The sequence below is a fragment of the Colletotrichum siamense genome (assembly GCF_013390195.1).
Source record: "Colletotrichum siamense strain Cg363 chromosome Unknown KSG_Cg363_contig04, whole genome shotgun sequence".
Lineage (NCBI taxonomy): Eukaryota > Fungi > Ascomycota > Sordariomycetes > Glomerellales > Glomerellaceae > Colletotrichum > Colletotrichum siamense.
In genome coordinates, this window is record NW_023501017.1 from 5,702,764 (window position 1) to 5,724,922 (window position 22,159).

At 51.3% G+C, this 22,159-nt stretch overlaps 7 protein-coding genes across 7 annotated transcripts; 3 read left to right on the forward strand and 4 right to left on the reverse strand.

Annotated features, from left to right (window-relative positions):
* Positions 1–6,459: 6,459 nt before the first annotated feature.
* On the reverse strand, positions 6,460–7,065 carry CGCS363_v007449 (uncharacterized protein; the record flags this gene model as incomplete). Its single annotated transcript, XM_036639298.1, has 1 exon — positions 6,460–7,065. The coding sequence occupies one exon, from the start codon at positions 7,063–7,065 to the stop codon at positions 6,460–6,462; it is 606 nt and encodes a 201-aa protein (XP_036496215.1).
* A 2,940-nt stretch (positions 7,066–10,005) lies between these two features.
* CGCS363_v007450 (Secondary metabolism regulator LAE1) lies at positions 10,006–11,703 on the forward strand (the record flags this gene model as incomplete). Its single annotated transcript, XM_036639299.1, has 7 exons — positions 10,006–10,044; positions 10,121–10,341; positions 10,430–10,471; positions 10,526–10,598; positions 10,651–10,691; positions 10,747–11,406; positions 11,466–11,703. 7 exons carry the CDS (start codon positions 10,006–10,008, stop codon positions 11,701–11,703), a joined length of 1,314 nt encoding a protein of 437 aa, XP_036495371.1.
* Positions 11,704–12,808: 1,105 nt separating this feature from the next.
* Positions 12,809–13,477, forward strand: maiA-1 (Maleylacetoacetate isomerase; the record flags this gene model as incomplete). Its single annotated transcript, XM_036639300.1, has 1 exon — positions 12,809–13,477. The coding sequence occupies one exon, from the start codon at positions 12,809–12,811 to the stop codon at positions 13,475–13,477; it is 669 nt and encodes a 222-aa protein (XP_036495372.1).
* Positions 13,478–13,655: 178 nt separating this feature from the next.
* On the reverse strand, positions 13,656–15,009 carry fahA-0 (Fumarylacetoacetase; the record flags this gene model as incomplete). Its single annotated transcript, XM_036639301.1, has 2 exons — positions 13,656–13,999; positions 14,061–15,009. 2 exons carry the CDS (start codon positions 15,007–15,009, stop codon positions 13,656–13,658), a joined length of 1,293 nt encoding a protein of 430 aa, XP_036495373.1.
* A 457-nt stretch (positions 15,010–15,466) lies between these two features.
* DEP6 (Depudecin biosynthesis cluster-specific transcription activator DEP6) lies at positions 15,467–16,365 on the reverse strand (the record flags this gene model as incomplete). Its single annotated transcript, XM_036639302.1, has 4 exons — positions 15,467–15,977; positions 16,047–16,109; positions 16,164–16,177; positions 16,273–16,365. 4 exons carry the CDS (start codon positions 16,363–16,365, stop codon positions 15,467–15,469), a joined length of 681 nt encoding a protein of 226 aa, XP_036495374.1.
* A 614-nt stretch (positions 16,366–16,979) lies between these two features.
* CGCS363_v007454 (Transcriptional activator protein acu-15) lies at positions 16,980–19,293 on the forward strand (the record flags this gene model as incomplete). The annotated part of the gene is made up of 2 exons (XM_036639303.1): positions 16,980–18,508; positions 18,567–19,293. The coding sequence occupies 2 exons, from the start codon at positions 16,980–16,982 to the stop codon at positions 19,291–19,293; spliced, it is 2,256 nt and encodes a 751-aa protein (XP_036495375.1).
* Positions 19,294–19,737: 444 nt separating this feature from the next.
* CGCS363_v007455 (putative transporter) lies at positions 19,738–21,401 on the reverse strand (the record flags this gene model as incomplete). Its single annotated transcript, XM_036639304.1, has 5 exons — positions 19,738–20,024; positions 20,075–20,925; positions 20,979–21,082; positions 21,133–21,155; positions 21,212–21,401. The coding sequence occupies 5 exons, from the start codon at positions 21,399–21,401 to the stop codon at positions 19,738–19,740; spliced, it is 1,455 nt and encodes a 484-aa protein (XP_036495376.1).
* Between the last annotated feature and the right edge of the window lie 758 nt (positions 21,402–22,159).

Sequence of the window (22,159 nt, forward strand, 5' to 3'; positions counted from 1 at the left end):
TGCCGCAGGCTATTATCACATCCGATCGAAATTTTGGCAATATTTTGTTCCGTTCTGCAGGAGCGTATGTGCGAGTAGGCATTGTGATCCTAGAGCGATCAACCGGCTGATGATATTCGCCGACGCCTGCGCTATTGTCACCGACATATTGAGACGATCATTCATCCTTCACCTCGTCGACTCCATGTTCCATGTTATGTCCCATCAACCACAATCATCCCTCGTGCCTCGTCTGACGAACAAGCCGTAAGATCGGTCTTTTTTACCCGGCCGTCTATCGGAGTGCCCTCGCCCGTTCCGCGGGTGCAAGCTGCTGTTTTTCTCCTCTTCATTCTCGTTCCGTGTGTGCATCGGTGGACCCTATCAACCCACAAAACGGACGTTGTGCCGCCCCAGCCAGCCATGCCCATTCGCTGGGAGCCCGTCCCGGGACTGCAGTCCAGCCCGGTGACGGGAACCGTCTGACTTGAACCGAAGAGGCGAGAAATGGGTGAGCAGGAGGACTCGGGCGATGCGGATTTGGAGGTGAGCGACCCAGTCGGCCAGCCCAGAAAGAGCAGCCTGCCGCAGTAGTCGCATTTCCAGCAGTAGGCTGATTGTCTGTTGACATGGAACGAGACGAGGTGCAGACGCAGGACACTGAAGCCGCAGGACGCAGATGCAGGACGCGGGTCGCAGTGTGCAACACAACCACTCACTCACCACTCATAGAACTCGCTCACCTCAACTCGAGCCAAGCATACAGCTCACACAAGTCACTCGTCCCAGTCCACACGCTGAGGCAGTGACTTCCGGTGACTCTACCCGGTCTACCGCCAAGCTTGACTGTCTGCCAAGAGCAATGGGAGAGCCACCGATGAAAAAGAAAAGCGGGGTGGTTATGTCCAAGAAGCGTACAAGATCTTCCTCATTCTCCGCCAGAGGCCTCCGCTTTACAAGGCGCTTGAAGTCACTCGTCCTCGGGCACTCCGTTCCCCCTCTCCAGTTCCCCCTCCCCAAAAGCCCCAAGGGCCAAGATACTGCTTGCTCTTCGGTCTCCCAACGCCTCTCTCCACGTTTTTCACGTCCAACGTCTTGGCGTCTTGGTCCCTTGGCTTTTTGGAGACGTTTTTTCTCTCACTGTTGCTTGGGGCAGGCTGTGTCCCTTCCGCCGAGATCCCCATTCTCGTCCACCGTCTTGTCATTCCGTCTTGTCACCTCCAAAATCCCCTGGCCCTCCCCCTGACTCGGACCCCCGGATCTCCTTCCACGGGCCCGGAGGACGTTCAAATAAGGCCGGTCCTGTCAGCAGCTCACAGGCACGAAGTCGCGGCGTTTCTCATCACAGGGCCGCCTGCCGATCCAACGGCGCTGGGTCTGTCCATCCATCCATCGGGGATCCGGTCCTCCTTTGAACGGGCGCTGCTTCTGAACAGTGTGAAGGACCGTTTTCTTTCGTCTAATTCCCGCGAGCCTGTGCCCCCCTCCATCCCGCCTCCATTCCAGCCTCCCACGCACTACAGAGGACGCAGCCAAAAGTATTCGTATATCAGGAGGCCTATATCGCTATGCAATTATTAGTAGGGTTATAGCTATAGAAACTATAGATAATCTTTTACTTGTTTCAAAAGTAATATTAGTACGTTAAAACGAGGATATTTTAAGTAAAAATTAGCTTATACTATTATATTAATACTAATATCCTATTTAGAGATTAGCTTTAAAAAGGGGAGTATTTTTACTTTAAACTAAATACTACTAATACTACTATATACGTTTAATACTAATAAAATTAAAAGAATAAGATATTATAATAAAAGCCTTAATCTTAGCTTTATAGGGGTTAAGTAAGTTAATAGTTATTAAGATCTATAGAGATTTTAAAATACCTTAAAGTATATTTACTTTAATATATAAAAAAGCTATAAATTAAGGATAGTAGCTAAGAAATATTATACTTAATATATATATTAAGAATAGCTATTAATATAAATACTTATTAATTATTATTAATAAGCTTAAGGTTTTAATCTTAGATATTTTAATAAAAAATTTAATAACTAAGTAGTACTTAATATAGTAAATTACTAATATAATCTACTATATATTTATTCAGAATAACTTCTTAATTAGTTAGTAAACTATATATTAATACTTTAAAAGTAAATACTTCTATAGTATTAAATTAATAACTAAGCTTAAGCTAAATAACTAATAAAAAAAAGTATAACTATAATAAGTATTATAATATAATTCCTAAATAATTAAAGATTAAAAAAAGGTTATATAAAGTAATAAGACCTCTATAGTATTAAAAGTAATCTATAATAAGTAGAAAGTTTAGTAGAAACCCTATAAAACTTTTTACTACTATATTATTAAATATAAATAGAAAAGTTAGTAAAAGTTTATATTTTAAGGATATTTTTATTAATATAAAGTTAAGCTTTACTATATATAGTAATAAAAAATAAAAAATAAATAAAAGTAATATATATAATAAATAAGTAAATATAATTAATACTATAAAGTAATAGATTAAGTAAAATAGGAAACTATAGAGGTTATAAAAGTAACTAGCTTAAAAAGGAAGTTTTTAAAGCCTAAGTAGTAGAAATATATAACTAAAACTAATACTATAGAATAAAGCTTAAAAAAAGTAATATTAATTAGTATTAATATTAATATCTAATTCTAAAGCTACTTTTTATACTTTTTATTAAGTAATAATAATATACTTACTTAGATATAATAATATAAGAGGATAATATTAACTTTTACACTTTATATTAAAATTAAGAACTATAAATAAAATTAAGTATAACTCTTATAAGCTAGCTAGCTAATTTACTAAATCTCTTAGTAATTAAACCTCCCTAAATATATCTAAAATAATAATAAAAACTTATTAATATTAATAGCTATTAGAGATTAACCTAAATATAAAAAGAAAACTAAAAAAACTTCTTACTTAAGAAGTTATAATACTTTATAAAGTAAATCTAATAAAATATCTAATAAGTAATCTAGCTAAAAAGAGGTAATAAATATAAAGAAAAAATAGTTTTACTAATATTAATAATAGAAAAAAAAATAATATTATATATTAAGATTAATATTTTTTTAGCTTAGCTAAATATTATAATAATAAATAATAATAATATATAATAAGAGATAGTTAATAAGTTTAATAATCTTAACTTAGATTATAAAACTAATAAATATATTATATATACTACTAAAGAAGTAGAATAATTAGAAATTAATAATATAAGTAATTTTAATATAGAAAAATAGGAATTTAAGTAAAAAAAAGTAAGAGAGATTAAATATAGCTTTAGAAATATAATATTTATATTATATAGAATATTTTTAGTAATATAATAAAAATTTAGTATTTTTTTATAATCTTAGTAATAGTAAAATTAACTATATATATTAAAATAGAGTAAAGGGGTTATTAGAGGTACTAGGGGCTAGCGCTAAAGTTTAGCTAGCTTCTAGTTAGCCGCACTGTGATTAAAAGTGGGGATGTACGAATACTTTTGGCCGCGTCCTCCGTACAGGCAGCCACTGACCAAAAAATGTTCCCCCGTCTGTTCGGAGCCACGGCCCCTGTCAGAATGACGACAGAGTTCATTTCTGGCTCCGTCACGAAACTGTAGCGATGTATCCCGTAGAGCAGCAGGTTCACAAAGAGGACACATTAGACTTGACACAACGAGCGACATGGGCAAGATCATCTTCTTTGTAAAGAAGCAGTCAAGCGGGAAACGGGTCAGAAGTAGCCAAGTGTAACGGACGGGACACACCCAAACAGAGCCTACCGTCCTGTCCACCGCCAGATGTTTGCTGCAACCTCTCTTTGCAGCAGCGCAAAAACTAAATCACACTATCGCCCCGCGCGCCAAGACATGTCGCGACAGCTCAGAGCGCGGCGGCCGGACACTCGCTCCGGCACTTGATTTTTTCTCTCTCTCTCTCAATCATTCGGGGCGACCTGCCTACGGATAGGTTCCGAACCGTCAAATTCCACCAGAGAGATAAAGTCAAGGATTGGATCATGCATTGCTCAGGTGCCTTGGACGCCCAGCCACCGCTTCAACTCTAATCCGTATTGCTGAGCCTGCCGATGATCAAAATCCTACCAGGCGACAATTAAAAACCCCCCCCTTGCACAATCGATACTAATCACCGCAGATGGGCCACCGCCGAGATCGCCCGGTTCACCTTTGTTAAGCTTAAGGAACTTGGAGGGACCAACTGAGACTAACCTGTCTACTCAACCCGCCTTCAGTCTGATGAAAGTCGATAACGTGTGGTGATATGGGATTTCTTGGCAATCTCGCGGACCGAAAGATGTGCGGTCAACTTACTCGTCTCTGGAGTTTTCGCTTTCGGGTCTTGCGACGTTCCACCCGCCCTAGTCTCACCACAACGGCAAAATAGAAAAGCTGTTGTCGCTTTTGCTCGCATACAGTATCACTGTCCCGAGGCGATGCTGGGTTGTGGCCACGGCCTGGTGGCATGATGTCCCGTCATGTCATATCCTGCTGCCGCTGCTGATTTGCCGTGGCCGGCGCTTGGCGTCCCTCACGTGTATCCAATATGTGTGTGCCGAGAGTCGGCGAGTCTGCGCCTCGCACAGGCTTAGTTAACACCGTCGTGCTGCTGAGTGATATATCACTATCGTCATTGGGTTGGTGGCCTCGTTATTCAGTAATTACAAGTTGGCTTGAATCAAGCTTCTTCCTTTTGTGGACATAATCTCGACATCTGGTGGAAGTAATTCAGCCCAGCAGGGCAATTCGGGATGTGGGCAAACGGGATGGGGCGGTATGATGCCTTACTTGCGCGCTTGGGGTTACCTGAGTTTTCGTGCCCCATCCGCTGCAGGTGAGTCCTTTTGGCCATATCACTAGTCAGTCAAGTCTGAATGTTCATGGATATGACATAACTATCTCTATGACTTCAAATTTAGCCTCCACTCATAGAGAAGAGTGAGAGGTATCATCATTCCCAACAGGGTTATGTTTGCGGGGATTGACAAAGTCTCAAATATGAAGAGACTTGACGGTTGAGCTGAGTCGTGTGGACCGGCAGTTGGGTGATGAACCTTAACAACATAGCTTCACTCAAAGCTCTTTCAAATGACTCCGTCATTGACACACAAATTAAATATATCGAATGAGGTGTTTCTCCATACATGTCATAGCATAGAGAAGTGGTTGAAAAAATGGTTGAACGCCGGCCACCCGAACATGTATGCTCAGCTGTAATGACACCATTTCCCGTTCCCGCTGCTGTTTGCTTTCGTTTGGCCAGTCGTTTCTTATTACCAGTGGGAATTTCTTTTCTCGCCGAATTTTCGTCTACCCAGAGGCTTTGATATAGGTGCCTCCGGCTTCAACAAGTCAATCACATAGACCACCAGTGATATCGATCACCTTGCAGAGGCTTCAAATGAAGCCATATCAACTAGATATGATCTAGTGTCTCAAGAACTGGCTACAGAGTGACGTGTTTGGCTGCTAATGAACATATTTTACCCGCTGAAATAGAGCAAATAGGCTAGCTTCTATTGAAATCAATACATAATAATTGTACGATAGTTTTGCTAACTCTCTAAGGAATTATAAATGAAACCAAACATTGATAGCTAAACATGCTTGATCGGTTATACCGAAGCTCTCAATTTAAATTAATCGACCGAGCTGTTGTGCTGTCCACCGGGCGGTTTTATGAATCTATAACTGTACGACAACCGGTGCCACCAAAGCCTCTCTATTCCTCCATTATACCTGCTGGATAATATCTAACCAAACTCATCTACCCTATGTGGCGTTGCTGAGGCTATTCCGTACCTATGTGTAAATATTGTGTTTTTCTGGTATGAAGTTAGTCATCCTGCTGTGGCATGACCTTGCCTAGCTACAATGCCCAAATCTCCGGCAAGCTCTCAATTGACTTATTTTCTGATAAAATGCAACGCTCTCCGCCATGAATTCCCACTCCATCTGGACCACCGTTCATCTTGTTACTGTTTGAGATGGGTGTAGGAGCTAATTTTCATTCTGTGGTGACTACCGCCGGAAATGGCAACTTGAGGGCAGCCACATACCGGTTGCGAAAATATTCCAAGAGGGCCACTCCGAGCCTCCCAAGCCCAGCTGAAAGCTGTCTCAGCAATGGCCTAGACCTCGCAATTCGGTCGGGATCACCGGTTGATATTCACAAGCAGCGTTAGGAAGACATCTTCTCCGGAACGTTATTGCAAGGAACGAATGGAAACGCTTATTAGGTAGGTATGCTAACATTAACGCTAATGCCTAATGCAGAGAGTCATAAACCGTAATCACAAAAGAAAAGTACCATTTTCTTCGGCTAAGCCTGATCCATCATCAGCTCCCTAAGATACACGCAGCTTTTGCTCAAGAAAGTCCCTCCCATCACCAGTCTGTCATCCGCGAGTAGCTGGAATCAACCGGAGTAGGTCGAGATGGTGCTGGCCAAGAGATTCTTGATGTTGTCCAAGACGGTCTTGGCGTCAGCCTGGGAGCCCGAGTCGATGTACTTGAGAAGCCCAGTGCTGAAGCCGTCGTATTCGCTGCTGAGAACGTTGAGGTATGGCAGGACGGCGAACCTCGAGGCCAAAGTGTTGAGAAGACCTTCAGATTTGGCCTGTCCAAGATAATCAAGAGCCGTTTTGGCGTGGGGGTATACATCGTCCTTGAGCTTGTTGATAATGGACGAAGAATCTGAGGCGGAGAATACAGTGTCAAGCTCCTGTACGTCCAACATGGCCTGGCGGTTGGCAGACTGAATGGAAATGGTGTGGGAGATGACGGAGGAGATGTCGGAGATTGCTTTGATGATGCCACCAGAGGGGCTTTGGAGAACGTCGGTGAGATTTGTGATGGCCTTGTCCAGGGCGGTCAGGTCTGCACTGATGGTGTCGACGGTCGGGGTGATTTGGGGCATAGAGCTCCATCCATCGGGTTTGAAGTCCGTCAGTATCCGAGGGATGACGGCCGCCGAAGCTGTGGAGAGCATAGCACAAGAGGTAAGAGCGTTGAAGAAATGCATCTTGTCTGAGAGTAGTTGCAAGAGATGATGGTGATGTTCTTGGTATCTGGACTGGAGAAACGGTTATGGGGGAGATCTGGAGCTGAGCGTTGAAGATCTGTCTAACCGGCTGTTGACTGGAGTTGATCGGGTGGGTGATCTCTCTCTTTGCAAAGTAGGGACAGAAGGACCGTATTTATCATCGTATGCAGGCGCCGATCAACCCCAAGCCGGCCAGCTTTTCGTCCCGACGACCCCTAATCGTCCGCGGACCTCGAGCAACAAGCCTTTCCGAGACATCGCTTGCCCTCTGCGGTGTCTCACTCAATCACCTCTAGGTAATCCAGGCTCCTGCCAATCCGCGAGGGTCCGACGTGAGCCACAGGGCTAGAACGGCCATCAGCCTAAGTTGGACGTAAGGTTAATCACTCGCCCTTACGGGCGCTACGCAAGAGGCGGGCTTGATCCGCAGTCGACAGCCCCCAATCCGGGAGCTACGGTTTGGCTGCATCCGGCCGATAATCAAAGGCGGTGCTTATATTGCGGGGGAGAAGTGACAGGCGCTAGCACTGATTCGCAAGAGCAGCTGATTACGAAGAGATGGTCTAGAGCTCTGCGAGGAAAGCGACTCGTTGATCGGAGGGTCAAAATGATGAAGACGTGTTGCATCGGGCTAAGTGGACGTTGAATTGCGTCGGGGAAGGATTGTCTGTTTGCGGTCCGAACTGTTACGGGAAGCCTACTCGGGTATCGCGATCACCGACTACACGATGGTAAAAACTGGCGTATTGTGGAATTCAAGCGACGTCAGACTAAAGCTTTTGCGTCACTCTTCTTGTAGAATTTTGCCCGTCATCTTGATACATGCTCGGGCCGGAAGTGATCCAAATCGCGGGCCGACTGACTACATAGGGAGAGTTGAGGAATGTTGCTTCACGAACCGGCAACAATGCTATAGGTGTCTTGGATTCTTGTTGTTATTCTTTTCGAGGAGTAAAGACATCTCTCTTACATACACAATGCCATTGCTCTCCGTCTTCTAGTCTCCCATTCTCGATTCGGCGAACGATAGGGGCCTGGCCAGTGTTTTCCTTTTCAGAGGGGTGGACGCCCTACCAGGCATGGAATTTGCACCTCTGATTCGAAATTCATATAGGAGCTTCCGGCAGGCTTGTTACCTGCGTGAGTCATCATCTCTGTCCCCAGTTGCCCGGGTGCTCCCGTCTTTCTAATCGCTACCAGATTTGACGATTGCGTCCACCTTCCGGCCTGACAACCGGCCGTCCCTCTTTCACTGACGGTATCGGGTCAATTGATTTCGAGGGGTTCGCATCTTGATTCACGATGATTGAGTGAGACAGCTTGATTCAGAAGAATTCCGGAGCCTGTCCAGGGACTGATCGGAAGGATCCGAGATCAATATTACTTCCAATGCAAGACGGAAGCATTTGTAGACCAATTTTGTCGGCCAGTCCAATGGTGGTCCCAAAGAAGACTAGAAAAGAAATGCGCCATTGAAGTCCATTCCTGCAGCTTGAAATTATTATCCTCAAAGCACTTCTGCTCCTTGAGTATTGCTGCAGTCGTAGTAGGAAATGAAGTTCGGGATATGGGTTTAAGACGAAAATGTAATAGATGGCAAATACCGAAGAGCATGGTTGATTATTAGTCTTACATATGTTCAGAAAAGGCTCGAAAAGGTAATCAAAAAAGCTACGGCAAGTCCGACCTCCAAGCGTGCATTATGTGCACCGCCTTCACCAACCCGTGATCTATTAGTCCGTGGTGTGTGGGATGGCGTCGTGGCGTCCGGCCGTAGATTCTATATGGACCGGGCCAGAACATCCCTTGGTAAGATCAGATTAACTAAGTGTAAACGTCCAGGAACGATCGAGATGTTAGTGCCTGGATACCTCCAAAATTGTTCTTTTCTGCCTTCAGCAGTAACTGGACGGTGGTGAGAACGGCACGGCACTATCGTTCTCGCACTTGGCAGAGACCGTGGTATTGACCCGAGCCATCTTTATTTACCTACCTTAGGTTGTCTAAGAATGATTCCCATCATAGCATGCGGTCACGTAACCTATGAGCATCAAACTTTCAATAGGGTTTGAGCAAAATCTTTGTCTTCCATGGTAACGCGAGGAAGGCTGAGATGATTGATTGGAGCAACGATGTTAACGAGGATGGTGGCGTGGGAACACAACAGAAGTTTTGCTCAGGGGAAAATATCGTCAATTGAATCCCATGTGAGACAACAGAGGCATTCATGTGAAACCATCCATGAATATCTCCAGCAAGCGGCTGTGAGTATTGCACTTCATGTCTGTGGCCTCTCAATCCCGTCAAGAGGCTCTGCGAGGAGTATGCCGACCGGGGTTACTCCCCACATCTTTCGCTCAAGTGCTTGCCAGCTATTACAATCATGAATGAAATACTTAGAATACTTATTCATACCGATAGCTATTTGGCAATGATTCTAGTGTTTACCTAAATATTTCACGCTTCGGGACTCTCGGACTTCCGGCCATCACGGCTTTGCCGACATACACGTGGTTGCACCCGTGGAGTGCCCCTCTTATCTCGCATTTCTGCGATGCCTCGGGGACCGCATCAGGAAAACGCATCGCCCTTGGCTGCAGTCGGATCTGCAGGCATGCTGTGTCCGCGGAATGTTGATTGGCCCTCTTGCACAACAACATGGGTATGATCACGCTACAGAAAGGCCCTGCAACAGTTGAACACCGGGCCAACAGCCCATGTCGCTCCGCCGTCAAGCTCCACCAACACCAACAGGTGTGCCTGCTTGTCGCTTTCGCTACCCCTCTTTCTTCAACGGCGTTCGTGGCAACTTTTGTTTTCTCTGAACCTCCCACTTCTCAGTTGACTTTTGGAGGAGCGACTGTTCTCCCGTGCGACTTGAGTTTGGAAGCTATTCAATTATTCCGATTATCGTACAAGATGTCGCAGCAACCCGAAGAGGTCCCCGAGATCCAGGCCGTGAGTGCGCCGCCATCACTACGCTTGCTGCAGATTGGCAGTCTCACATTCGCTGACGCGAGGTGCCGAATCATAGGATCCCCAGGTCATTGCTGACCTCGAGTCCGAGGCGGGCTCACTCGACGATGACGGGAGGAACAGGCGAGTCAACTCGAAGCTCGAAATCGGAAGCGAGTATGGAACTAATTGGTATCCACATAGCCTTCGAGAGTCTACGGCCTCTCTGAGTTCCAGTGTACGCGAGTTTCGCACTATCAAGGGCAGAACCTATCAGACATCCAACACCATTGACTACTGGTGAGTAGGACTTCTACCTCTTCCGAGACTGCTTCAGCAGCCGGAAGATGTCTGAGAAGTTCTGCGCTGTGCTGACCATTCACGCTAGGGCGCCGAATGATGATAAGCAGCTGGAGACCTTCGACGTAGTGTATGCCAAATTCGTCACGGCCTAAATTGCTTTGCACAGCTGATAATTGGACAGGCATCACTTCACCTTGATGCTCATGGATGACAAACTCTTCTATGCTCCAGTTCCGGTGGAGAAAGGCGACCTGGTCAGTGACCTCGAAAGTGTGGATCGAACCGACAGTTGACTTAATTTCATAGAAAGTTCTCGACGTAGGGACTGGATCGGGTCTTTGGGCCCTGTAAGTCAATGAGTCCAATTCTGCACATCATCAAGGACCTATCTAACGCGCGCAGTGACCTTGCGGACGAATTCCCGGCTATTGAGGTCATTGGGACGGACATTTCAGCCGTGCAGCCCAGCTGGGTCCCGCCGAACTGCATCTTCCAGATTGACGACGCCCAGCTTGATTGGACTTTCAAGAGGGACCACTTTGATGCGATCCACGCTCGCAATTTGTACGGCGGCATCGACAATTGGCAGCGTTTCTATGACCAAGCATTCACTCACTTGAAGCCTGGCGGCTGGTTCGAGAGCATGGAGTTTGACATCTTGGCTGGCTCTGAGAACCCCGAAGTCGAGAATGACCCGAACCATATTTTCAAGAAATGGGCAGGTCTCTTTTGGGATGCGGGTGACATCATAGGCCGCAGCTTCCGCCAGGCTCAGTACAAAGGCCCGAACGAGGAGATCATGATGGTAAAGTGCATGAAGGAAGCTGGCTTTGTTGACATTGTGCATAAGAAGTGGAAGGTGCCCATCGGAGGCTGGGCCAAGGACCCATTTCTGAAGCAGGTTGGGCACTACGCTGGCCTCTTCATGGACCAGTCACTTGATGGATGGGCGCTCCAGCCGATTGGCGAGATCCTGGGATGGACGTACGAGGAGATTATGGTCCTCGTTGCGGAGATGCGTATAGCTCTGAGGAGCTCGAAATCACTGCCGTACTTCAATTAGTAAGTGCAATCTTGAGACGCAAAATATGGTTGCGATTGAAGCTCACCAAACAACACAGCCACATGGTGTACGGCCGGAAGCCGGAGAATCCGTGGGTCCCTTCCCCTGCTTCTGACCCGGCACCGGTCCCGACACAAGCCGAAGCTGCTGCATCTCCAGCACCGGCTTCGGCCCAAGCTGAGGCAGTGGCATCTCCGGCGCCGGCTCCGGCTCAGGGCGAGTCTGCGGCATCTCCAGCACCAGCAGTTGCATCCCCTGGAAACACGTCCGCTGAGGCTACGTCCCGTGCGCCCTAAGGAACAAGTACGCATCAAAAGCTTTCGGGGCTTGACCTGTAATAGATTTAGAAGTCCAGTATGCTTTCAGCCTAATCCTGACGCTCTTCGCTTTGGTTCGCACCATGCCGTGCCCGTATCAATGTTCAACCCGTCGAAGAGCGTTGTTTAAACATAAATTCACAATGACCTCTAAGTTGATACATTTTCAACGTGTAATTGACGTAAATCGTAGTTCAGGCGTCCTAATGGAAACAAGCTATTTCCCGTCTCGAATAGACGAAAGTCCTGCTCGTCTGACCAGCCTGCGCGGTGCTTCGTGTCTTTCTTCTTTCTTGCTTTTTATGTTATTGAAATGGGACATAGGATTGAAAACTTGCCAGAACAAGGATACCCTGAATGCGAAAAAGGCCACATGGGGAATTGATAAGAAACAGTCTTGTCTCGCATTATGAAAGAGATCTATCGGATGCTATTCTAGCTAGTTGGTTCATTTCACAGCAGAAATCATTAAGCATCGCGACTCATACCGATCCGAAAGCCTCACACACTAAGGTATGCGCGCCCTCCTGCAAAGGCGGTCATGATGACAGCTCTTGCTTTAAGATTTTGGCCAACTGTCTAAACAAAACAAGATGTACTTTGAAGAAATACGATTGAACGTTTGTATCCGGAATTCTGGCAAGGTGTCGAGCCACAAGATTCACTCCATGATGATCGCTCCTGGGTTTGCTATTCCGACAATTCCGCCGCCAAAGTCATGCTTCCGCCAACAGCTACTGACCAATCACAAGTGCCAATTGAAGCAGCTCTAACACTGCGGCATGTCTCCTATTCTCCGCAGGACTCAAGCCGCTGACATCCGTCTTCCCCGCATCATCCTCCCAAGTACATGCATTCCCGCCGCAAAGGCGCCCCATTCGGCATGGAAAGGCTAGTTGCGGGCTTTCCGCTGTGTACTCGTAAGGGCGTCACCAGACAACATGCCATCCGTCGTTTGAGCATGTCTTAGCCAGGAGCAGCTCACATAAGACGAGGCCAGGCACCTCCTGGGCCGCACCCGGGTAGCATCATCCGTCACCAGAATCACATCATCAACAACTGCCCACACCCCTTGACTTCCAAGATGGCTGACCAACACGACTACACGCTCTACTCCTACTTCCGCTCCTCCTGCTCCGCGCGCCTGCGCATCGCCCTCAACGCCAAAGCCATCCCCTACAAGACCGTCCCGACCAACCTCCTCAAGGACGAGCACCTCTCCGCCGCCCACCGCGCGCTGAATCCCTCCGGCACCGTGCCGCTGCTCGTCAACCGCGCTGACGCAGACTTCAAAGTCACACAGTCCGTCGCGGCGCTCGAGTACCTAGAGGAGACGCACCCAGACGCGACGCCGCTGCTGCCGCAAGACGCGAAGCGCCGCGCCGCGGTGCGGAGTTTGGTTAACATCGTCTGCTGCGACATCCAGCCTGTGACTAACATGCGCATCATGCGGCGTGTGAGGGCGCTGGGGGGCAATGCGGAGCAGTGGAATCGCGAGCTGATGGCGGACGGGCTGGCGGCGTATGAGGCGGTCGCGAAGCAGTGGGCGGGCAAGTGTTCTGTGGGGGATGAGATGACCATGGCGGATGTGTGTTTGCTCCCTGCGGTGTGGAACGCCGAGAGGTTTGGGGTGGATTTGAGCGTGTATCCGACTATTGGGAAGGTGGTGGAGGGGTTGAAGGAGAATCCAGCGGTGGTGAAGGCGCATTATTTTAATCAGCCTGATACCCCTGACGAGCTGAGGATTAAATAGACATCACACGCTTCACATGTCGTGAGAGGAAGTACATAGCAATACCGGAGATTAAACATTCCCACCCAGGTCTGAGATTCCGATATAATTCGCCGCTATTCACGTGTCTTCGAATTCACAATTTCATGATATTTCATCTCAATCAATTCTATTCAATTACTTTTCATACCAACGGTAGTTAGAAAAGAGGCAATGCAGCCTCAATCTTGCCAGAAACCTCGCCGAACCCGATTAGCGCACCGTCCTGCCCGCTCCAGCCGCGGATGACCAGCGTGTCGCCGTCCTGCAGGAACTTGCGCTCCTCGCCGCCGTTCAGCTTCACAGCCTCCTTGCCGCCCTTGGTCTGCTCCAGAATGCTGCCCTCCGTGCCGGACTCGGTGCCCGAGATCGTGCCGGAGCCGAGCAGGTCGCCCGGGCGCAGGTTGCAGCCGGTGATGGTATGGTGCGCAATCATCTGCGGCCACGACCACAGCAGGTTCTTGGAGTTGGTGCGGCTGATTGTTGTCTTGTTTCCGTTGGCGGCTGCGGAATCGCACGTTAGCATAGGCATCACGAGAGATTCGTGACGTGGGGTGATACTCACTGATCAGGTCAACCTCCAACTCAATGCCCAGAAGGTTATCCTTCTTCGTCTCGCGCAGATACGGCTGCAGCTCCGTCTTGTTCTCAATCCCCGCCGTCTTCGTCGCCTCAAGCGCGTCCGCAAGCACCACCCACGGGCTAATACTCGTCCCCATGTTCTTGCTCGTGAACGGGCCGAGCGGCACGTACTCCCACGCCTGGATATCGCGCGCGCTCCAGTCGTTCATCAGCACGTAGCCAAAGATGTGCTGCTCCGCCTCGTCCACGGGCACCGGCTCGCCGAGCCTATTCTCGCGACACAGGAACATGCCCATCTCGAGCTCGAGGTCCAGCCGCTCGCAGGGCGCCAGCACGGGCACCTTCGGGTCCGCGGCCGGGTTCTTGAGGATCTGGCCCCACGGCCGGCGGATCGGCGTGCCGGAGACGACGACGCTGGAGGCGCGGCCGTGGTACGCGACGGGGAGGTGCACGTAATTGGGCTGCAGCGCGTTGGCGGGCCCGCGGAAGAGCACGCCGACGTTGTAGGCGTGGTTCTTGCCGGCGTAGAAGTCGGTGTAGTCGCCGATGGCGAGGGGCAGGTGGTTCGTCACCTCGGCGGCGGGGATGAGCGCGCTCTTGCGCAGCTCGGCGTTGTCCTTGAGGAGCCCTGCGTGCGGCGTATTCTCGGCCAGGATGGACTGGAGGTATGTGCGGACTTCCTTGTGAATGGGCCTGCCGAGCGCGGCGAAGTCGTTGAGGGTGGGCGAGGAGAAGACGGCAAGGCGCTCTTGGATTGAGGGCAGGGCGTGGAAGCCGCCGGCCTTTGCGAAGGCCTTGAGGTCGAGGGCGTAGTCGCCGATTGCGACCGCGGGGCGGTGCGTCGGGTCTGACTTTGTGGAGATGATGCCGAAGGGGATGTTGGCCAGGGAGAAGTGGCTCTTTGGCGAGACGGTGACCCAGGAGCTCGACATTGTGACGATTGTGTGTGTGTAATTGGCTCTTCAATTCCTCTGCTGGGTTGAATTGGTGGTGTGAAGGAATTGGCCTTTGAGCTGAGCGATTGAAGCTTTGAAGCTCTCCGGGTACATGTGAGGTCATCTCTTGTTTTGGAGTGTTGCTGCGGCGCTCAGGGACGGCATTCCGCAATTCCAATTCCGGCGCAAGCCGAGCGGAAAGGCAAGGAAGCCGGGCCGCCGCGGAATGGGGGGAATACTGCGGGGTAGCTCGGCGCCGTGGCGGGGTAGCAACATGAGGAAAAGGCAAAGCCGCAGGTAGGCGAGCAAGGTCCTTTGATGTCGTTTTTCCGACGCAAGATGCACCTCTTCACCCATGGGTGCTGCTAGGTGTTGCATCTTCGGGAGCTAACGTCTCGGCGCAGACTTGTCCCGTCTTGGCGTTGGACTCGATTGAAATTTCCCGCAGAGCCTCTCAGAAGTAAAGATTCTGGTGAGACTTTGACAACTCCTTGGCTTTGCTGTGGCTGTCAGGCGCGTTCCTGTTGCCGGTCTGAGCTGTGTTGATTGGTGTCATGGGCGCGAGGAACTGAGGCTCAATGGGTATGTCGACGACAGGTTGTGGATTGGACATTGGCGTCCGCTCAACCGACGGCTGGGGAAGAGCGAGCTGGTCAGACACGGACGACATCAGCGACTGAGGACTCGCTGCGGGCAAGTCGGTAGCTGCATCGTTACTCTCAGTGGCCTTGGACCGGAACCAGGCTTGGACGTCGGTCGGGGTCTGCAACGGGAGGCTCTCCCACTCTTTGACGCGATCGACCTTGTTCTGTCTGGGAGTCCACGCTGCCTGCGACAGCAATGCCGGTGACGATGCAGCATCGTATGCTTGACTGTCCATTGTGCCGGAGAGCACCCTGAACAGAGCAGCCTCAGTCTCGGCCAGGCGAGTCTCGAGCTTGTTTAGGTACCCATTGGGAATTCCTCTGTAATGTTGGATGAGTATTGCGACGATGAGGAAGTTGATGCAGCACCGTGGAAAAGTCTTTACGCACCTCTTGCTCTGTTCGGGATACTGACATCTGCCGGGCTCGTGGCTGCATTGGAGGCAAAAGGGCCTGCGGGGATGCGTCAGGGTCTTGGCCAGACAGACAGGGGCCCTCGCTACTCACAGCTTTCGGTCACACTAGAGACAGTGTTAGTCAGTTGGCAAACCAACATATAGGACTCCCCAGTTGAGCCCTGGTTGTCAGGTGTAAGTGTGATGAGGAACATACTCACTCTTCGCTTCCTCTGGCGACAACTCTCGCAGGCAATGGGGCTCTGGAAAGTGCTGCTGCTGCCGGCCTCTCTCTCGCTGCTGTTCCGCGACATAATTCTGTGCAATGAGTATACTGAGTGAGTGTCAGGTGCCTGGTCGTATGTACAGTATCTCTCTCTCTCCCTGGTCGATCGAGGATCTACGGCGTAAAAAGATCGAGTTCAAGAACAAAAGTCCATCGCCCGTGCGGACAAAGAAAAGTCCGCAGGCGCCCCACTTTCCGGAGACTGCCGTGGCGCCGTCTCCACTTTCGTCCGACGTCGCGCCCCGATGTAGCGCGTCTCGCTCTCGTCTCCTTTCTCACTCACCACCACTAGCCACAGGAAGAAGAATATCTCGTTGTGCATCGATCCAACTAACCCCGGGCTTGGCATCCCAATTTTTTCTCACTTCCCTCTTGCATACCGGACAGATCAGACAACATTCCCTTCTTTCGAACCCCTCGGGACACTCGCCTTCGCCATCTCTCTTACTGATTGCCTCCCTCCACGCATCGCATCATGCTCCGGGTCCCCACCGTCCCTCGCGCCGTCCACTGAAGACGGCTTGTTTCTGGTCTCTACTCCTTGCTTCTCTACTACCTCTACCCCCTTTCTCACCTTGACCTTCCCATACCCCCTCCCCTCAGGATCGCCCGTCGGCGTCGACTGACCTTCCATCTCCCCGAATGGACGCTGTCGAGTCGCCCAATGCCACCTCCGAGTCTGGAACCCTAAGCCCGGCGCACTTCAACCACTCACGCAAGCGCAAGCACTCGGGCTCGACCGACCGTCCCACCCGCGAGTATGGGTTGATGCGCGACACGGGCAAGCATGACACCGCCCGCTTCGTCGGCAGCGGCAGCGGCATTCACTTCATCCGGGGCGTCTACGTCCGCCTCGCCCGCAAGTCCGCCCTCCGCACCTCCTCGTCCTCTCAGGCCAACAACATCAACGATCTGGTCCCTGGCGAGGATGACCAGTTGCAGCGCGAGAGTTCTTCTCGTGATGGCGACGACCTGAGCCTGTGGCGGCCGCACGAGCTGGCGCCAGAGGGTGAGGGCGATGATGCTAACCCTTCGTTTGAGCAGCTCGTCGAGTGGTCGAAAAGCTATTTTGAAGCATGGCACCCGACGCTGCCTTTTCTCAGCGCGCCTGATGTGCTGGGCCTCTTTGAAGAGGTGAGCGCGAACGGTATCGCTGCTCTGGGTCACCTCGAGAGGTCAATTGTGAAGTCGATATTGTCCATCTCGTTGGCTGATAGCAGGCAAAGAGCTCCTTTTGCTCGTCCTGTGCCAAGCTCCCTTGTCTTTCGAACAGTCGAAGAGGCAATGTCTGCATCGCAGTTTGCCCTTTACCAACCAGCATCAATACAGGCCACCCAAGCAGCACTCGCCATACAGCTCTTTCTCGTGTCGATGCTACGTCTCAACTCAGCATCTCGATTAGGCGGGCTGATTGTCCGCATGGCCTTCCACCTCGGCCTCCACCGCTGTCCCTCACGATACCCCTTCTTCACCAAGGAGGAAGCCCACATGCGTCGGAGGGTGTTTTGGTGCATCTACTGCAACGAAAGATTTCTCTGCCAAGCGCTGGGGCTGCCCCTGGATATCCGAGACGACGACGTTGACGTATGCTATCCGGGGGAGGAAAGACACGGAACTCCACTCGACGGCGAAGATAACCGCCTGCAACTCCTCACCTATCTCGTCAAGCATGCCAGGATACGCGGGCTCATCCTCGAGCTGCGGAACAAGTCCATACACACCCGTGACGACACCGCAGACCGCGCCAGCTACGTCCAAGCTGAGCTCGCAAAGTGGTCAAACGAGATCCACGACGCGGTCGAAGACGAGCCGCACCCGGGCGAGTCCGCTGACGAGAACACGCCACAGGCCCCAATATCGTCGAGCCACCGCGTGTTCCTGCTCCTTCTGAAATACGAGTCCATGATATCGCTCAACAGGCCGATGATGACGTCGGACCCGTCGAGCCCGGCATACTCTGCAGGACTGCAGAATTGCATCTTCGCGGCAAAGTCGATTTTCATTGCGCTGAAGCGGTATCTGACGCAGCACAAGATGTCGGATGACCCGACGAGCGCGTGTCTCTCTGAGCCGATGCTGCAGCCTTCGTTTACGTGGGCTGTCTGGATCAGCGCGTTTATTCTTATTTACGCGGCGTTTGAGAGGCAACTGCCGTTGTCAAGCGCGTTGAAGTGAGTGAACACGCCTGCGATAAAAGGAAACTTGCGTATACTAAGACAAGTGTTGCAGACACGTCGAATCAGGAAAAGACATCCTCCGTCACATTGCCTCCCGCGACACCTCCTGGCCAGAATACTGCCTCTCCGCCATCGACGAGCTCACAGCAGCCGTCCGCGAACTCTCCGCACCCCACAACCCGCTACGCAGACAAACCAGCGGCCAACAACACCTCCCCCCAAACCACCAGCCTAGATCCAGCGAACCCACGCACGCGACCCGTCCGGGGAGCAGCCCAAGCCGCTCACGTCACCCACGCTCCCAGTCCGTCTCCGGCCAACCAGGCACCTCGAACCTGCGAACGCGCTTCTCGCCGTCGGTGGCAGCATCATCCGGACGCCCCGACGACACCATTCCCGCTGCCGCGGACACCATGTCCTGGACGCAGACGCAGAGCGACGGGCTGGAGGATGCGAGCGGCAGGTGGCCCACGCAAGCATCCCCGGCCTCCGGCCCGCCTCTCGCGGCGTGGTCCGCGAGTCCGGGCGCGCAGTCGTTCCAGGCTACTGCGCCGCAGGACTCGCCCAACTTCGACAGCCAGCCGTTGTCGCTGGCGCTGGCGGCGACGTCGTTCCCGGCTGTGAATAATGCGGAGACGGGGGCGCCGGGGGAGGGGCAGGAGTCGATGGTGTGGTATGACCAGTTGTTTGCGAATTCGTTTGGGGCGATTGATTATCCGTTTTTGGCGGCGGCGCAGTTTGATCCGTCGGTGGATCCTACGTGGTCGTATTTGCGATGAGGTGAAGATTAGGCAGGTTGGATATTCGGCGTTCCGTTAAAAGGAGGAAAGCTTTGAGTAGATATCTGGGTCGTACATGTGCGCCAGAACTTACCAGGAGTTATGGTCATCATGTAGAAACTGCAGGGCTAGATCTGAATAAGACGCTTCACGGCAATAATGATAAACAAGTAAATGTCTTTGAAGAGTGAAACGCAAGGTAAAAGTTGACAATCAAGAAGGAATGATTTCAAAGTTCACGAGAAACCGAATCATGGCTCATGTTCATGTATCAAATCGCCAGCATCATTAAATGATTCGTCAAATCTAAGCCCTCCTGACCCATCAATATGTACAGCAGCATCCCTCATGCCGGTATGCCAACCGTCCCATGGAACCACTCTTTAAGCTCCATATTCGCCCCAGTAGCTTAATTCTCTCCGCCCCGCGTTTCTTTTGATCCAATCAGTAGGCGTACTTGGTCGTGCTGGCGCCCAGCTTCTTGTTCGTCTGCATCAGCCAGAACCGCAGCGCCCAGGTCCCGGCAATACACGCGAACGCGAACGCGGCGTTGCTGGCCATGGCCGTCAGGTAGCGCGGACCATCGCTCTTGGGGTAGAGGTAGGCCGTGTACACGTAGGACGCATTGGCGATGACGTTGACGATGCCGATGCTGACGGACTTCTTCTCGGGAGTGGAGCCGAGGGTTGCGGAGACCCAGCCTAGGATGGGGGCGTTGACGGCGTAGGCGCCTGGAGCTGTGTTAGAAGGGCGTCTTTTGAAAGGGGGATGGAGAACTTACCAGAAGCAAAGAGGAAGCAGGAGACGTAGCGCGCGGCTGTGTTGAGCGTCGCGCAGGAGATGACGAAGCCGACAATGGCGAGGCCCATGCAACCCGTGATATGCCACGTCCTCTCGTTGTACTTGCCGGAGGATAGACCGACCATGTAGCCGAAGAAGCCGGAGACGAGGTAGGGCGGGCACGTCAGCACCAATGTGATGGTCGAGTTGAAACCCAGGGAGCCAATAACCGTGGGGAAGAAGTTGTTGAACCCACAGGCGGACAGATGCATGTTCTGGATAAAAGCAAGCAGCCACAGCCTCGGGTCGCGGACAGCCTGCTTCAACCCAGCCATAGCACCCTTGCTCTCCTCAAGGCCAACAGTGTCCCTGAGCATTCTCTCGTGCGCGAGCTGGCGCTCCTCGGGCTTCAGCCAGCGCGTCGTGAGCGGGCTGTCCGCCAGCGTGAACATGCCGACGAGCGCGACGCCGAAGGTGAGGCAGCCCTCGATGATGAAGAGCCACTGCCAGCCGCTGAGGCCGTGGTTGCCGTCGACGGTGTTGAAGACAGCCGCGGCGATGAGGCCCGAGAAGGAGGTCGCGAAGATGTTACCCGTGTACAGCACCGAGAGGCGCGTGGCGATCTCCTTGCGGGTGTAGAAGATGGAGAGCATGTAGATGGCGCCCGGGTAGAAGGGGGCCTCGGTGACGCCGAGGAAGAAGCGCACGGCGACGAGGCCGGCGTAGTTCTTTGCGAGGGCGGTGCAAGCGGAGACGACGGCCCAGGCCATCATGCAGCAGCCCATGTAGATGGAGGGACGGATGTGTTGGGAGGACATGAGCATGTTGGAGGGGATCTGCATGAGGAGGTAGCTGGGAAGATGAAGTTAGCTCTTGTTTTGCGAGAATTAGGTGGAAGAGCATACCCGACGAAGAGGATTGAGATACATGTGTTGTATTGTGAGCCCTCGAGACCTAAGTCTTCTTCCAGACCGTCGAGGCGGGCTTGGGCAATGGCGTTTCGATCGAGCTGGATGTAAGGTCAGTTGACTGTATACCCCTGTTCTCCGTTTGACGTACGTAGTTGAGGAAGTACATGGCCCCTGGTTCAAGTCACGTTAGTTTTAGTCCTCCAGTTTGATGCAATAGTTTCCCTTACAGAGAGTTGGCATGATTCTCCAATCAAGCTTTCTCACAAGGGCAATCTCCTCGGCGCTGGTCTTCTTGACCGCACCAGAGTAATCACCCCCGGCCTGGATCACACCGCCCTTCTCGTCTTCGCCCGACATCTCGACGAAGTTGTCATGAGGCTTGGACTCGAGGTCCTGGTGGTGCTTCTCAGACGCCATCGTGGTGATGCAAGTTGAGATGTTGGAGTTCGGGCGAAAGTTTAGACGATCAAAGAAAGGGGGCTGGTTGGTTGGCTGGCGAATCAAGCAGCAGCAAGGGGGGAAAACAAGAGACTGCTTTGGTCCGTGAGTTCAGGAAAGAGAAGATCAGACTGAAGAGGAAGCCAGTTGCAGCTCGCTCTTAAGTATGTCTCGATCGGCCAAACTTTTACCAGGGATCTCACCGTCCTCAGTCCGGGGTAACTCCACGGGGTTGTATTCGATCATGCCATGTTTCTGGGAGGGTCAAGCGCTCTTTGGCTCGCTATCGCACTCTGACCAAGTGTTTTCTGGGGTCTCTTCGCGTCCCAACAATGAGACCATTACCCTGGCTCCCCCGGACCCAGATTAGCTCCAGCGGACAAAGACAGCACCGGGGCATTTGGGGTAACTTTGCGGGGAATGCGGGGGACGGGTCTGGTTTACAGGTCTGTTCGTGCATTCTCCATGAGGGGTAGTGCTACGCTAGGAGCACATGTTCGTCGAGATTGGTCTGGCTGAGGTTGGTTGACGGGTCCATCGCGTTATGAACCCGGTTGGATGGGTGTGTGGAGGCTTGCCCGGATCCAGAGGCGTGGGCCTGACTTACCCCGGATAGCTAAAATGGCTCCTAGTTTAGACTCGAGCGTGGGGTTTTGTTGATCCTAGGTCGTGAGAACGTGGCCTGGACGTATCAAACGGTGGGTAGTGAGTGAAGAAATCTGGGGTAAAACAGGCTG